Source organism: Zingiber officinale, chromosome 7A (genome assembly GCF_018446385.1).
Source record: "Zingiber officinale cultivar Zhangliang chromosome 7A, Zo_v1.1, whole genome shotgun sequence".
Taxonomy (NCBI): domain Eukaryota; kingdom Viridiplantae; phylum Streptophyta; class Magnoliopsida; order Zingiberales; family Zingiberaceae; genus Zingiber; species Zingiber officinale.
Window position 1 is genome coordinate 140695159 of NC_055998.1, and position 13244 is coordinate 140708402.

The 13244-nt window shown below is 38.5% G+C and overlaps 2 protein-coding genes and 1 long non-coding RNA gene across 4 annotated transcripts; all 3 read right to left on the minus strand.

Moving 5' to 3' along the window:
* Positions 1 to 235: 235 nt before the first annotated feature.
* Positions 236 to 2650, minus strand: LOC122002926 (E3 ubiquitin-protein ligase MPSR1-like). 2 transcript variants are annotated; one of them, XM_042558327.1, is made up of 2 exons: positions 1814 to 2635; positions 236 to 518 (listed from the first exon to the last, which is right to left on the minus strand). In XM_042558327.1, the coding sequence occupies exon 1, from the start codon at positions 2577 to 2579 to the stop codon at positions 1818 to 1820; it is 762 nt and encodes a 253-aa protein (XP_042414261.1). In that variant the 5' UTR covers positions 2580 to 2635; the 3' UTR covers positions 236 to 518; positions 1814 to 1817. The 2 variants fall into 2 exon arrangements, with proteins under 2 accessions (XP_042414261.1, XP_042414262.1); XM_042558328.1 differs by having other exon boundaries at positions 487 to 1294; positions 1814 to 2650.
* Positions 2651 to 4220: 1570 nt separating this feature from the next.
* On the minus strand, positions 4221 to 9910 carry LOC122002927 (beta-1,3-galactosyltransferase GALT1-like). Its single transcript, XM_042558329.1, has 3 exons — positions 9851 to 9910; positions 5276 to 5381; positions 4221 to 5024 (listed from the first exon to the last, which is right to left on the minus strand). Exons 2-3 carry the CDS (start codon positions 5369 to 5371, stop codon positions 4692 to 4694), a joined length of 429 nt encoding a protein of 142 aa, XP_042414263.1. The 5' UTR covers positions 5372 to 5381; positions 9851 to 9910; the 3' UTR covers positions 4221 to 4691.
* Positions 9911 to 10237: 327 nt separating this feature from the next.
* Positions 10238 to 10692, minus strand: LOC122002928. Its single transcript, XR_006117749.1, has 3 exons — positions 10676 to 10692; positions 10390 to 10590; positions 10238 to 10297 (listed from the first exon to the last, which is right to left on the minus strand). It is a non-coding gene; the product is annotated as an uncharacterized LOC122002928 (long non-coding RNA).
* Between the last annotated feature and the right edge of the window lie 2552 nt (positions 10693 to 13244).

Genomic DNA, 13244 nt, shown 5'->3' on the forward strand with positions numbered 1-13244 from the left:
GATCCTAAAATTCGTCAGGTGGAAAACTAAAAACATATTATGATATGAGCTAAGTTTAAACAGGTTGAAAGATCCAAATCCTAAAACTCAATGTATAGTCTAGTCTAGTCGAGCTTAGCTTGACCCTACCTTATCATGGGTCGCTCCTCCCCGCTTCCTTGAAGTAACCTTAAAAAGTTGGATTTATCAAAAGAGTCTCAAATGGGCCCCTCCATTGCCTATGAAACATTAGATGTGCTTTGCGGAACTCCGAATCTAAAAGTTATCGTTACAAGAATACTTACACAGATACACAGAGCAAGATGAACAATGAAGCCTTAGGAACACTCTATTTGACTGTAAACCCCTAGTGCCTTCAAACAAATAGATATAGAAAAATTGATCGAATCGGAAGCCTTGGAAACTAAAGCGCATAAGCCTTTCAACAAAGCTATTCACTTCATTATTTTCAATATTACCTATGTAGTTGCTGCAATCCCTTTCTCATCTTCAATACTCTTCAAATGTTTCTCAGCCATCTGTATAAACGATAGCAAAGTGTCAATGATTTTTGCATGCTTATATTCACAACTCTTAAATCTTAGTTTAAGGAATGCCTCAACCAACAGGGATGAACAACTCCAACAAATTAAGATAATAATAATAAATAACACTTTTAATTTTTTTTAAAAAAAGAGAGTACAAAACCATGAATTTGCAGTACTATGCAATTGCACCCTTCTTCCATCTTTGTCAAGAACAGAGTTTTCGTAGGTTTCTCCTCCCACTGTTCCTGCTCCTGCCATGCTTTGTCAAATCCTAGGACACCCCAAAGCACCATTAAGACCCCCCTGCTTTCTTTTTCCACTGGTCCATAACTCCACTCCAAGTCCATTTAAACGTCCCAAGCTTCTCCCTCTTCACCTTCCACCCCCCATTGGCTAATCCTCTTGTGAAAGTGCCGTCCCACCAATGGCATCTCCCCTTTCTAACACTTATTCTTCCCCGTTTCAGCAATTATTCCTTGTGCCACAGTAGAGAACACAGATTCTTTACTACTCTCTCACTCTGTGTGTGCGCGCACCACAGTAGAGAACACAGATTCTTTACTACCAAGTTGCCTCCTCCTATTCACGCTGGACCAAAGATGAAATCTTGATTCATCTTGTGTTCTTTAAAAGCTTTGTTCAGAAGCTTTACCCTTTAGCTGCAAACTTGCTTCTAATTTTATCATGTTATGGGGCCGTGCTTCAGCAGTGAAGTAATGGAACATAACGCAAGTGGGGGATGGAGAGAAGTGCCCTGTTTCAAGGTACTGCACAAGGGCAAGGAAGATGAAAGCAAAGCTACAGATCTATAATAATTTTTTACAGAGCTTAAATGTAATATATAATAGACAAAAATATGAAATGAACATATGATGAATAATCAAACACAGCAATGTGCTGGCGAATTATTAGTAGGATATGGAATGAGTAGAATTTGATGCGAGAAACAAGAAGCTCAAATGGTTCGTTGTCAATCGTTATCATTCCATTGAATCCAATCGAAAAGAACAAAACAAGAAATCACATCAGTCTGACATTGATTTGTTAGCAAAATTCCAAGCACGGTGAATTATCCAACAAGAATATCTAACAGTTCGATGTTATGGTTGGAAGAAGATTGGTAGATTTCTTCAAAATGATTCAAATAGAAAGGGAGGAAAAGAATGGTTCGAACGGATCGAAAGATGAGGTTGGTTTAGATTGTGCACAAACAAAATCCCTCTTTATTCCAACGAAAAGCACAGAAAATATGGGAAACGAAAAAGAAAAGAATGGTTTTGACCTACCTGACTACATCTCTCCAACGCCACCGTCTTCTGATGTTTCCGGCGAAGACGAGGAGGGTAGATCGAGATCGCTGCGTCTGCTCCTCCGGCTTCCGCTGTAGATGATGGTGACCCAAAGCCCACTTCTCCTCCTCCTACTCCTTTCCACCTCGTCGCCCTCCGCTTCTCCGCGCCCCTCGCCAACAACCATCTTCGATCCGGCGTCGTCCTCCGCTGGCATCCGGAATCGGCACACGGGGCACGACCCGCGTATGCCCAGCCACTTCACGATGCACACCTCGTGGAACCGATGCCGGCACGGCATCTCCCTCACCGCAACCGCCTCGTCTCCTCCGCCATCCATCCCGTCCAAGCACACCGGGCACTCTTCCTCCTCACCCAATACATCCCGCACCGTCCTCATCGCCTCGATCGACGCCTTGGACGCCGGCGACAGGCCTCCACCCACTCTGCTCTCGGACAATAACTCCGCCACAAGCGCCGCGTCCGCCCGCAGAACCACCATCCCTTGAGTCACGGGGTTGAAGAGCACGATCCGATCGGCCGGCTGGGAATCGTCCGCCGCTTCCTGCGGCGGCGAACCCGTCACTCCAAGGATGAGCTGGACGAAGCGAGGCGACCTACCTTCTTCCCCTTCGCTCAAGGCGTTTCGGATGAGCCGCTCGAGGCCGTCCTCAGCGGTCGCCGCGGCCAACGACTCCTCTCCCTCCGCCGCCATCGCTCGCCGCCTCCAAAGTAGTGCTACGTCTCTAACTGACCCTTCCATTCCGATCGGCGAGCGTTTTGAACGAGCTCGGAACTCTCCTAGGCGGAACTCAAATGTCATCAACTCATGTCAGTACCCGTCTCCCGATTGGATATCCATTCGGAACCACTACTAATAATTTTTGATTGGGTTCAACCCACGGACAATATTTTTTCCAGTGGACCCCGGATGTAGTGGCGCAGCGGATCTTATCCTGATGATAATAATTGAGAGGGGCAGGAGTGGGAAAAGATATTTTTTCTAGGCCGATTCGAACCACAAATTCGGCCGAAATAACAACCCGGTTCAATTCAAATCGAATTAGCTACTCATCAATATAGGCTAATCTTTTAAATAGAACATGTCACAAATAACTTTTAAAATATTATAATTCAAGTCACTCATTTACTACTGATATTTGACATTAATGTATATTTTAAAGAATATTTTTTTTTAAAAAAAAATAGTGAGTTATTTTGAAAAGGAATCACTATATTTCTTTCCAGATTTATTCTAGAAAGAAATAAGTTGGGCGAAGTATTTATAACATACAAGTGAAGGGGATCTTCTGGACTATTTTTTATGATTTAGGGATGTGTCATTCTTATTTATAATTGGATCGTGGTCGTGATCCAATCACAAATGATTGTGATCCCTTTTTAGGTTCACCGTCCCCACCAGATTATAATTTTTGTTCGGAACGGGCGGTCGAAAGCCGTCCGAAGGACACTCTTACTCGGTGCCCAGTAACCCGACCACTTATCCACCACCGGAGGTCTCCGGCTGTCCGCTCCGAACAAAAACTATAACCTAGTGGGGATGGTGAACTCAAGAAGGGATCACAACAATTTACGGCCGGATCGCGACTACGATCTGACCGCAAATACGAGTGACACATCCCTGGACCATAAAAAAGTGGTCCAAGAAATCTGTGCTCCGTACAAGTAGGTACTAGGAGAGTAGATCCTCTGGACCGCTTTTTACAATTCAGGGAATGATCCCTTTGTATGTATTGGTGGGAATGAATGATTCCCACTTATTTTATAAATGGGGGATATCCATTCCCATTAATACATGTAAAAGTACTATTCTCTAGATCGTAAAAAGCGATCTAGAAGATCCGATCCGGGGTACTTGTGGCGGTGGAGTTTGTGTTACCGAGACTTGGTGCTCTCTGGAAATCCACTTGAAAACATAAGTAACACACCCAAGTTGCTGCCCAAGAGAGAACAGGTGAGTAGCATTGAATCTTAGTAGCGTAGAGAAGCACACAAATAATTATTGGCTGCGTTGATTCAGTTATGATGAACATGGTATAAGACAACATGAACACTTCAAGAACACACAAGAGAGACTAAGTAACTTGTCCTCTCGGATGGATCTAGTGACCAGTGTATGAAGTGTTATCATCATAAAATTTAAGGTTCGAATCTCGACAAAACTAAAGTAAATATCTCTTTTATGTGCTAATCACTATTCCAAAGACTAGTAGCTGTCCGTGATTTACCTCTTCTGTGTTGACCTTAGGACGGATTGACAGGAATGCTATGAACGAATGTATTCATCTTTTATCATCATGTCATCAAGAGAGACTAAGTAACCTGTTAAACGCTGATGATCAAAAATGAACCAGAGAAATCATGGCATCCTCATTGTAGATCCAAGAAATCATTAACCTTTGTGAATTTTCCTTTAAAAATAAAGGAAATTTACTGTAATTATGTTTACAAGAAAGGTACGACCATTGTGGTCTCTCTCCATTCAACTATCAACTACATAAGCAGCTTCCCTCTCAAATAATGTTAACTGGAGCAGCAACCTCTCTTTCTCTTCCCGTGATTAGAATAACGCCACTCTAAAATCATAGTTATAGAAATTTATAATGTCAATATCTCAAAGAAACATCAGCCAGTTGAATCATGTGGTTAGTCAACCATCAACCATGTTGAAACCTGCAAATCCACAACCATCGAAGGGGATTAGTTTAGGCAATAGCAACCGGTACAAGAATCATCATCTTTCCATCCAATTTAGTAAATTTCCCTGCACAAAGAATGCAGTGTTAGTTTCAAGCCAAGAAAACATTGTTTCGAACCAGCCTACTCCCCGCAACATCTTGCTCATTTTGTCTCCTCAAATTTCTGCCGCAGGTATAGCATTTCCCAGGTTCCTGATAATGAGCAAGAACATAACTGGCCTCTTAGTTTCAAGCCGAGATGGCATTGTTTCAAACCAACCTCCTCCCCGCAACATCTTGCTCGTTTTGTCTCCTGAAATTTCTGCCACAGGCATAGCTAGCATTTCCCAAGATTCCTGGTAATGAGCAAGGACATAGCCAGCCTCACACCCACCAATATGAATCCTTTCTCCATTCACATATTTAATATCTGATCCTTTCTTTTTCATTTCTTCTATCCATATGCCCATTGCAATGTCCTCTAGCTTGAACATCTGCAGGTTAAGGCCCTATAACAAGAAACATGTGTTGGGTTGCAATGTTGCAAATAAAGTCCAATATTAAAAATACATGAAAAAACCATGAACTTATAAGAGAAAAATATCTCTATTAGTATGAGACATTTTGGGTAAAACCCAAAAATAAAACTATAAGAACTTAAGCCCGTGGGCAATATCAGATATCTAAATTCCTTTGGTCCTAACAATAGTATTTCAATATTTCAAGAAAAAAAGTCATATCTATACAGTAACGCTGATACCCTTAAAATTCCCTCTTTGTGTTGCTTGCACACTGATTCTACAATGTCATGGGGCACTGCATATCCTGGACCATGAGCCTGGGGGGTACTTCTCATCAGGCCATTCCTACATGAATGTTAGCAGTTGAATGAGATCATTAGTTTCAGCAAAACACTTTAGGCAGATGGTAAAAAATAACCATTTCCACCCAAAATTAAGAGGAATGTAGAGGCTCAAACCAAATACTTGTACAATTGAGAAAATAACTATTAAAATATTTCCACTAACCACCTAGAAGAAACTGGTGATGATTAATAGTGTTTTGTATTAAGAAAACTAAAAAAACGATTTTATCATTAGTAATTTGAATTTAATGTTACAAAATACAGGCCTTTAATTAGATGGGTGTCTGTAAGGGTTGAAGGGACACTTTATTCACATAATATAAGAGGACATTTTTGCCTTAAGAAATCATTTGCACGTCTGTGCGACAATGTGTCAAGTGTAAGCACAATACAATATTCATTGACGCAACATAGAAGAGATTTCTTATTGCTGATCATCAGTATCAACTTTTTTGATAATTTACTAGAATGATATATTTCAACTGTGTTGTACCACATTGGACTTTTCAAACCATGAACTCTGCGTATAATATAAGTATTGTTGGGATACTCCGGGAGCTAGAGGGGGATGATTAACTCGTTCGCTTCGTTGATGATGATTTGCAATGGAAAACTTAAAGAAAATGCTAACGCTTTAATTTACTTGGTATACACCTCAACGAGGTGACTAATCCAAAGATCCAGTCCTCTCTCACACATCCACTATGAAATAACTCCTTCACGGAAACACTCCAGAGGTGGAGAAACCTCGTACAAGCTCTCAACAAGAATACAATTCAAGCAAAAAGTAAATACAATAATAACATCAAACATTTAGTCCTAGAGACCTTCAACTTTAATAAAATAACATCAAACATTAACTTTCAACGTCAAAATATTTAGATGAGTTCGTATCATTGAATGGGGCCTCTTTTACCTCAACATTTGATCGTTTGGTTAAACTTTTACCCTAATACCAGTGGTAAGGTTCACTGGACCCTTCTTAAGCCGAATTCCCTAACCCCTTTGATTTGGTACAGTTTATCGGACCCTTCTTAAGCCAGATTTCCTAACCCCTCTGTTTTGGTAAGGTTCACCATATCCTTCTTAAACAAGATTCCCTAACGCATTGAATAAATTCATGCAGGTCATATTATTAAACAATGCATTTTCACTTTTCATGCATAGAAAGTCATTGCTAAGAGTATATAAAGTTTACTTGCATAATAACCAAAAACAACTAGTATACGTGGAAAGTAACTAAAATAGAAATATTGTTTGAGGACCCTACCCCATGCTCCCCAATTCCCTCTTCAGACACAAAACCTCACCTTGTGACGCCTCCTCTCACCCACTTCCCCTTGCACCTGAACACCACCAACAAAACCCTAGCTCCGATGTTCCTCCACTACCCACAACACAGATTTCCAACTCTCTTCCCTCATCCAACTCCGCCCCGATCAGTAGTCGAATCTGTCCAAAATCTAAGTTTACTTCTCTCCCAAACAGCACGGATTTTCAGCCCTCTTCCCTCATCCAAATCAGTCTCGATCATCAGTCGAATCTACCCAAAACCTCAGCTTACTTCCCTCACCCAAACAGCACATAAAAACCCCAACCTCCTCCTTCCTCCCTCACCCAAACCGCCCCCCCCCCCCCCCCAATACATTCCCAGCAGAATAGCAATGTCTCCCTCAGTCATCTAGTAGGAGAAATTTTGATGCAATAGCAAACGGAGAACCTTAAAGCTTCTTTATTTCATCGTAGAAATCGAAGGAAGCACGACCTTGAGACAACATGCTCATAACATCAAATCCGTATACTACTAACCATCTAGTGTAGAAAACAAAACGCAAGAAACCTTGCAACTTCTTCAAAATAACATGCTATGATCCCTACAATGCAATAAATGCAAAAACAACATCCTTGCCTGGAGGTTTTTCATAGGGAAACACTTAGAAAATGAAGAAGAAATAATTTCTTATACAAAAGAATAGGTACACGACTCTCTTGTTTATAGAGAGAATTTACAATAGAAAGGAAACTAATGAAAAGAAAATTAAAAAAATAAGGAAACTAATTAAAGCTAATAATTGACAAATGATCCTTTCCTATTTTTCCTGATTTGTATATCTTTGATTTTAATGATGGATTTCCAACACTCCCCCTCAAGTTGGTTTGTAGATATCTTCCATAGCCAGCTTACTAGTAAGCTTATCAAATTGCTTCTTGTGTAGTCCCTTCGTTAATACATCAGCTAATTGGTCATTTGTTGGAAGATATGTCATACATATTACTCCAGTGTTGATTTTCTCCTTGATGAAATGTTTATCCACCTCTATATGCTTTGTGCGATCATGAAGAATAGGATTATGAGCTATGGAAATAGTAGCTTTGTTGTCACAATAAACCTTTATAGGAGTTGAAAAAGAAAACTTCAATTCCTCAAGAATTCTTTTGATCAACATTACCTCACAGATTCCATGGGCAACAGCTCTAAATTCTGCTTCAGCACTACTTCTGGCTACCATATTTTGTTTTTTTACTTCGCCACGTAACTAGGTACCCACCAACAAAGGAACAGTAGCCTAATGTTGATCTCCTATCCATAACACTCCCTACCCAGTCTGCATCTGTGTAGACTTCGACTTGAAGATGTCCAAGCGCCATCACCATCAGCGAAGGGAGGGCATCGATCTCTCCCGGGCGCCAGCAAAGCGAACACTACAAGAAAAACCCTACATCGATTTTCCACTGCTGTCTATTACATTTTCGACCAATGTCTATGAAGGCGATGTAAAAGGACTGTCATTTTAGACATCGGGTTATAACCGGTGTAGTATCACTTAACGACATCGATTTTCGAACCGGTTATTAACCGGTGTAGTATCACTTAACGACACTGTTTCATCAACGGTGTAAAATCGATGTAATATTATATGTTAATAACACCAGTTTTGACAGCGGTATATGACCGATGTAATATTAGTTAATGACACCGGTTTTGCAACGATGAAAAATCGATGTAATATCAGTATTGTTTAACGACACAAATTCGATTTCCGAAACAGTGAAAAACCGATAATATACAAACAAATCAATATTCATGTAACCAACACAAATATTATTCTTACAACAGTATCCATAAAATACACAAATATTCACAAATTACACAAATATTCTTCTTCCAACAGTATCCATAAAATACACAAATATTCACAAATTACACAAATATTCTTCTTCCAACAGTATCCATAAAATACACAAATATTCACAAATTACATAAATATTCTTCTAACAACAGTATTCATAAAATACACAAATATTCTTTTTACAACATCAAAAGGTAATAGATATTGTACACATCAAGGTAATATCCGCAATTTACATTCCATGCAAATGCATGCATCATCCAAAGTTTTCAAAAATCAAATACATTTCCTACTCAAATGTAATCTAGCATGCATTCAGCCCACTCGAACCGCACTTCATCAATTTCAACTCTGGAGTACTTGAGATTTGTAAACTGTAAAAACACATAAATAATATATTAGTAAACCAAGATCAAAAATCATAGTTGAAAAAGTAGTAAGAGCACCAGGTAACAAGATGACTAATTTGAATGCTTAAAAATAGACGCATTCATCATTTATCTCAACCACATCATATAGTGATAGATCTATCATTCCTGGAAACTTAATATATTCCAAACCAAAAATTATTGCAACAAAGTTTTCTCATAGTTGCAATTTAATTAATCAGTACTTGATGGAGGTTCAATCTTTTCATATTCAGAATATCATTCAAACGTCTTGGTGTAGCAACAATGATATCAGCTCCACGATCCAACTCTCTTAACTAGGGTCTTTTCTGAGCACCTCCATACAAGCACTAGACAAACATAATAACATAAGAAACATAACTAGACATCAAGATATATCACATTGATAAACTACATATTTCTCCTCTATTCTTGAAAATATAATTAAATATTGCTTGTTATCTTGAATTTCCCATGACGGGTACTCAGCATAACCATCTCATTCCACTGTAAAACAATAACATTTTCTAAAGCATAATGGCTACACATGGTTAGTCCCAAGACATCTCTCCATGGTCTCATGGCATAAAATGCTAACTAGTCAACACGAATTTCAAACTGTATCCTCTTCGAGCTAGGCTTATGAAATCATTTCTAAGAACAAACTCGACAAATTCAAGACTGTTCTTTCAACCAGACATAAACTTTATAGAACTAGAGGAAATCAAATGAAAGATCAGATCATAAACCCCAAGCGCAACAACTGGAGCAACGAATATCTAAAAGGGATCTATCTACTTGTTCATCTCACATAAGAGAAGTTCAAAGACTACATAGAAACACATCAAGCACCACAGGAAAAGCACAGCAACAGCAAGATTTGATATAATGAGGGAAAAGCTAAGAGAAGTTCATAATCAATCAAATCAAATATGAATTTGTATTATTACCATTGCTGGAAGTGAATCCTTGTGGTCAACTCCAAAATTTTCAATTATATCTTTCATATATCGCATGATATAAAAACCACACTGCTCCGCATCCGGTTGTTGAGGAGCCTATGTTAGAAAAGAAATATTAGAATAACTCCTTCAAGGATAGTGAAACAGTTGCTAATCAAAAGGACATACCTTGACAACTACCCATGTTGGTTGTTTTTTCCCTTTCCTTCCCACCTCCGCATTATACATTTTCAAGGCCCTTCATGCATATAACCCGTGGAAATTGTATTGCCACATCAAAATACATACATGTTTCAACAAAGATAAGAAAAGAAGCCAAAAACTTACATGTTGACAATATATTTCCAATCTTGATCACGAATGCGGTGACTAAGAGGATCCAACAAAAAAATAATCTCCTTCTCAACATTGATGATAGTCAAAATCCAGTGAAAACTACACAAAGAAATATAATTAGTGTATATATGCATCTTGCAAGTTCTCAAAATATGCAAGTGAGAGTGATATATAATGTTATTCTTACTCACCCAACATTGCATGGCACAACAACCAATTGACCAGTTGAGGTACCAATTAGCCTACTACTTAAGTAAGAAGCCCTTTTATTCAATTGTTCTTGGATGAAATCTCTATTCTGATTTCTTGATGGTACATACTCCACAGGCACTGGATCCACCAATCTGAAATCCTGCAGCAACATCTTTTCCTGCATCTTTCTATATAGATGCCTACAATTGGAAAATATCCCCAAAAAATGATGAAATCTAAATTAATGAAACAAATAAATAAAGTCCAATTCGATCGAAAGCATACCACATATACACAACTATGCAAGTGTCTGTGATTGGCTTCAATTCACAAAAGGGAAATATGTCATCGCAATTAACATGGACTGTGCGCTCCATGCCAAATACATCAGGAACTAATTCCAAAATCACATTCTCTGTTTCATCAAGACGCTGAAAATAACTATATAAGATGTGTAAGGGTCTTGGCACATTGGACCATTGTAACTTAGACTTCTCTTTTCTGTTGTCAACTTTTTTCTTCCTGGTCTTCTACATATTAGATGCAACCATATATATATTAGATATGTGACATACTTTTAATGTACACAAAATTTAGACAACACTTTATCACATTTACCTCATCCCGCATGTTGATCAAGTGTACAGGCCAAGCCACATGGCCACCTACAGCATCCCCAATACTCTGACATGCAAACGGGATTGCAACAGGCAGTGGTGCTGATTGATCAATTGCTTTATCAATGGCGATCCTCATGCAATTCACGGGTAATGGAACATCATCAATAAAGTTGTCAGGTCCATTAACAGAGACAATTGTCCCATATGCAACAGTCTTGTCGTTAGGCTGTAATAACAACATCACTGTTTTTCCCTATAAGACAAACAATTCATGAATCATCAACATATAGTGCTTTACAAGCCTCATTAGATACTAACGATGAGATAATAATATCAATGTGAAATATATATTTAACCTGTAAAGTCGAATCCTTCTCAATAAATATCACATCATCATCATCATCATCATGTTCTTCTAAGCCTTCATTTGAGAGGCGCCTATGACGTTCAACTTCAGGTTTTCTATCGAGGAGGCATTGTGGTTTAACTGAGCAACTACCCTTCTCCTCACTCTCAAATTCTCGACCAGATAGTTTCAACATCATTGCTTCCAATTTTTCTATTCTTTCACCTTGCTCAGAAAGCATAGCTTTTGCCTCCTTAAACTCTTTCTGTTGCTTATCATAGGCATCCTTATCAATTTGCACCTTCCCTCTAGCAACCTTGAAGAAGGATGATGGAGTGACATTTGCTCCTATGCCTCTCACACGTCCACCATGTTCGTTAGAATTCAAGGCCTTCGTGAGAATATCTTCAAATGGTTTGGTAAAGGACAGCTTACCATCCTTCTTTTGGACAATATAATCATCCTATCATGCATCCAAATACAATAACTTTAAATATATACATATATCATATATGTACAAAATAAGCAATTTATGTATACTTTTGCTTACAATCTTATTCACTGTTTGCTTCAACTCATCGCCAACAAATTCCCCTGCTTTGTTGAGTCGCCCTCTCTTCCAGAGGATGGCTCTGTTTATCTCATCGTCATCACATAAAACATTGGACTGTAAGCAAAAAACCGCATGAAGTTAACGTACTCAACACCAACTACAACAACCATAAGTAGGAATTTAATGTTAACTAAATACTTACTATTTCTTCAGACAAACCCGCATATCCTTTTCGAGAAAGACGATGAGGGTATAAGTTTGCCTTGCTTCTTTGACTTTGTAGTTCACTTTTCCTCTACAAAGTGATAGATGAATTATAACCACATATATCAACTAGAGTTTAAAAAGACCACCTTAAACAACTTACTATAAAGTCTTCAGACATCCGATTAATCACAAAACTACTCCAATCTTCACGTGAAATGCAATGCCCTTGAGGTACCTTGTTGAGAAGCTTCGGATTATTTTTATTTGGTTGGATGAATGTCCTGGTGAGGTGAGTTTTATACTGACGCCACTTGCTGTTTGCAGAGCTCAAACACCCATTCCTCCATTTTGGGTCCAGTTGGTATGTCAACTACACAAACAAATATCTTAAGTATCATAAGAAAGTTGAAAAAAATGCATCACATAAGAAAGTATCATGTTACTTACATTGACGGATTCCCATATCATGTTCTTAACTTCATTCGGCACTTGCTTCCAAGAGTGGTAATTAATATTAACTTTTTCCCGAGCAAGCACACCAATAAAACTCTGCAATTCAGAAGCCTTTTGGCCAACTGGCTGTCCATACTCATTAAATTTCACACTTTGTTTGACTCCATGAACCCTTTGAACAACAAGCTTATTCATTTGTGTACGACCTCTTTTTGATCTTGTTGTTTGGGTCGTCCCATCTAATCCTATGTCCTGGCTATCCTCAGCACCCTCTTTTTGATCTTGTTGTTTGTCTTTTGCATTTGTGTGTGAATACTTATCATCATCACGTGCTGATTTGGCCTTTTTTCTAGTGTTCATAGTGTCCAAAACCTAGTCATAACAGTGGGAATTTGAAATCTACATTATGAATATTTAACAAATTTGTGAACAAGAGAAATCCACTCAACTAGAACGTGAGTATAAATTTTGATTATAGACTTGAACAAACTTGAGATATATGTATAGAAAAAATGTCAATGATGCAACAAAACAGACATAGAAAGGAAAAAATCTGATACACAAATGGAAATGGGCCAAAAAAACCAACAAAGGATTAATTTTCTATTCAGTAATTACATTATTTCTGATAACCAACTCATCCAAAGATCTAGATTAGGCCTACAATAACAATTA

Coding starts and splice junctions, on each gene's coding strand:
- LOC122002926 (XM_042558328.1), bottom strand. CDS start 2,639: ATGACATTTGAGTTCCGCCTAGGAGAGTTCCGAGCTCGTTCAAAACGC.
- LOC122002927 (XM_042558329.1), bottom strand. CDS start 5,371: ATGAGAAGTACCCCCCAGGCTCATGGTCCAGGATATGCAGTGCCCCAT. Junction 5,025..5,275: donor ACAAAGAGGGAATTTTAAGG/GTATCAGCGTTA, acceptor TTCTTGTTATAG/GGCCTTAACCTGCAGATGTT.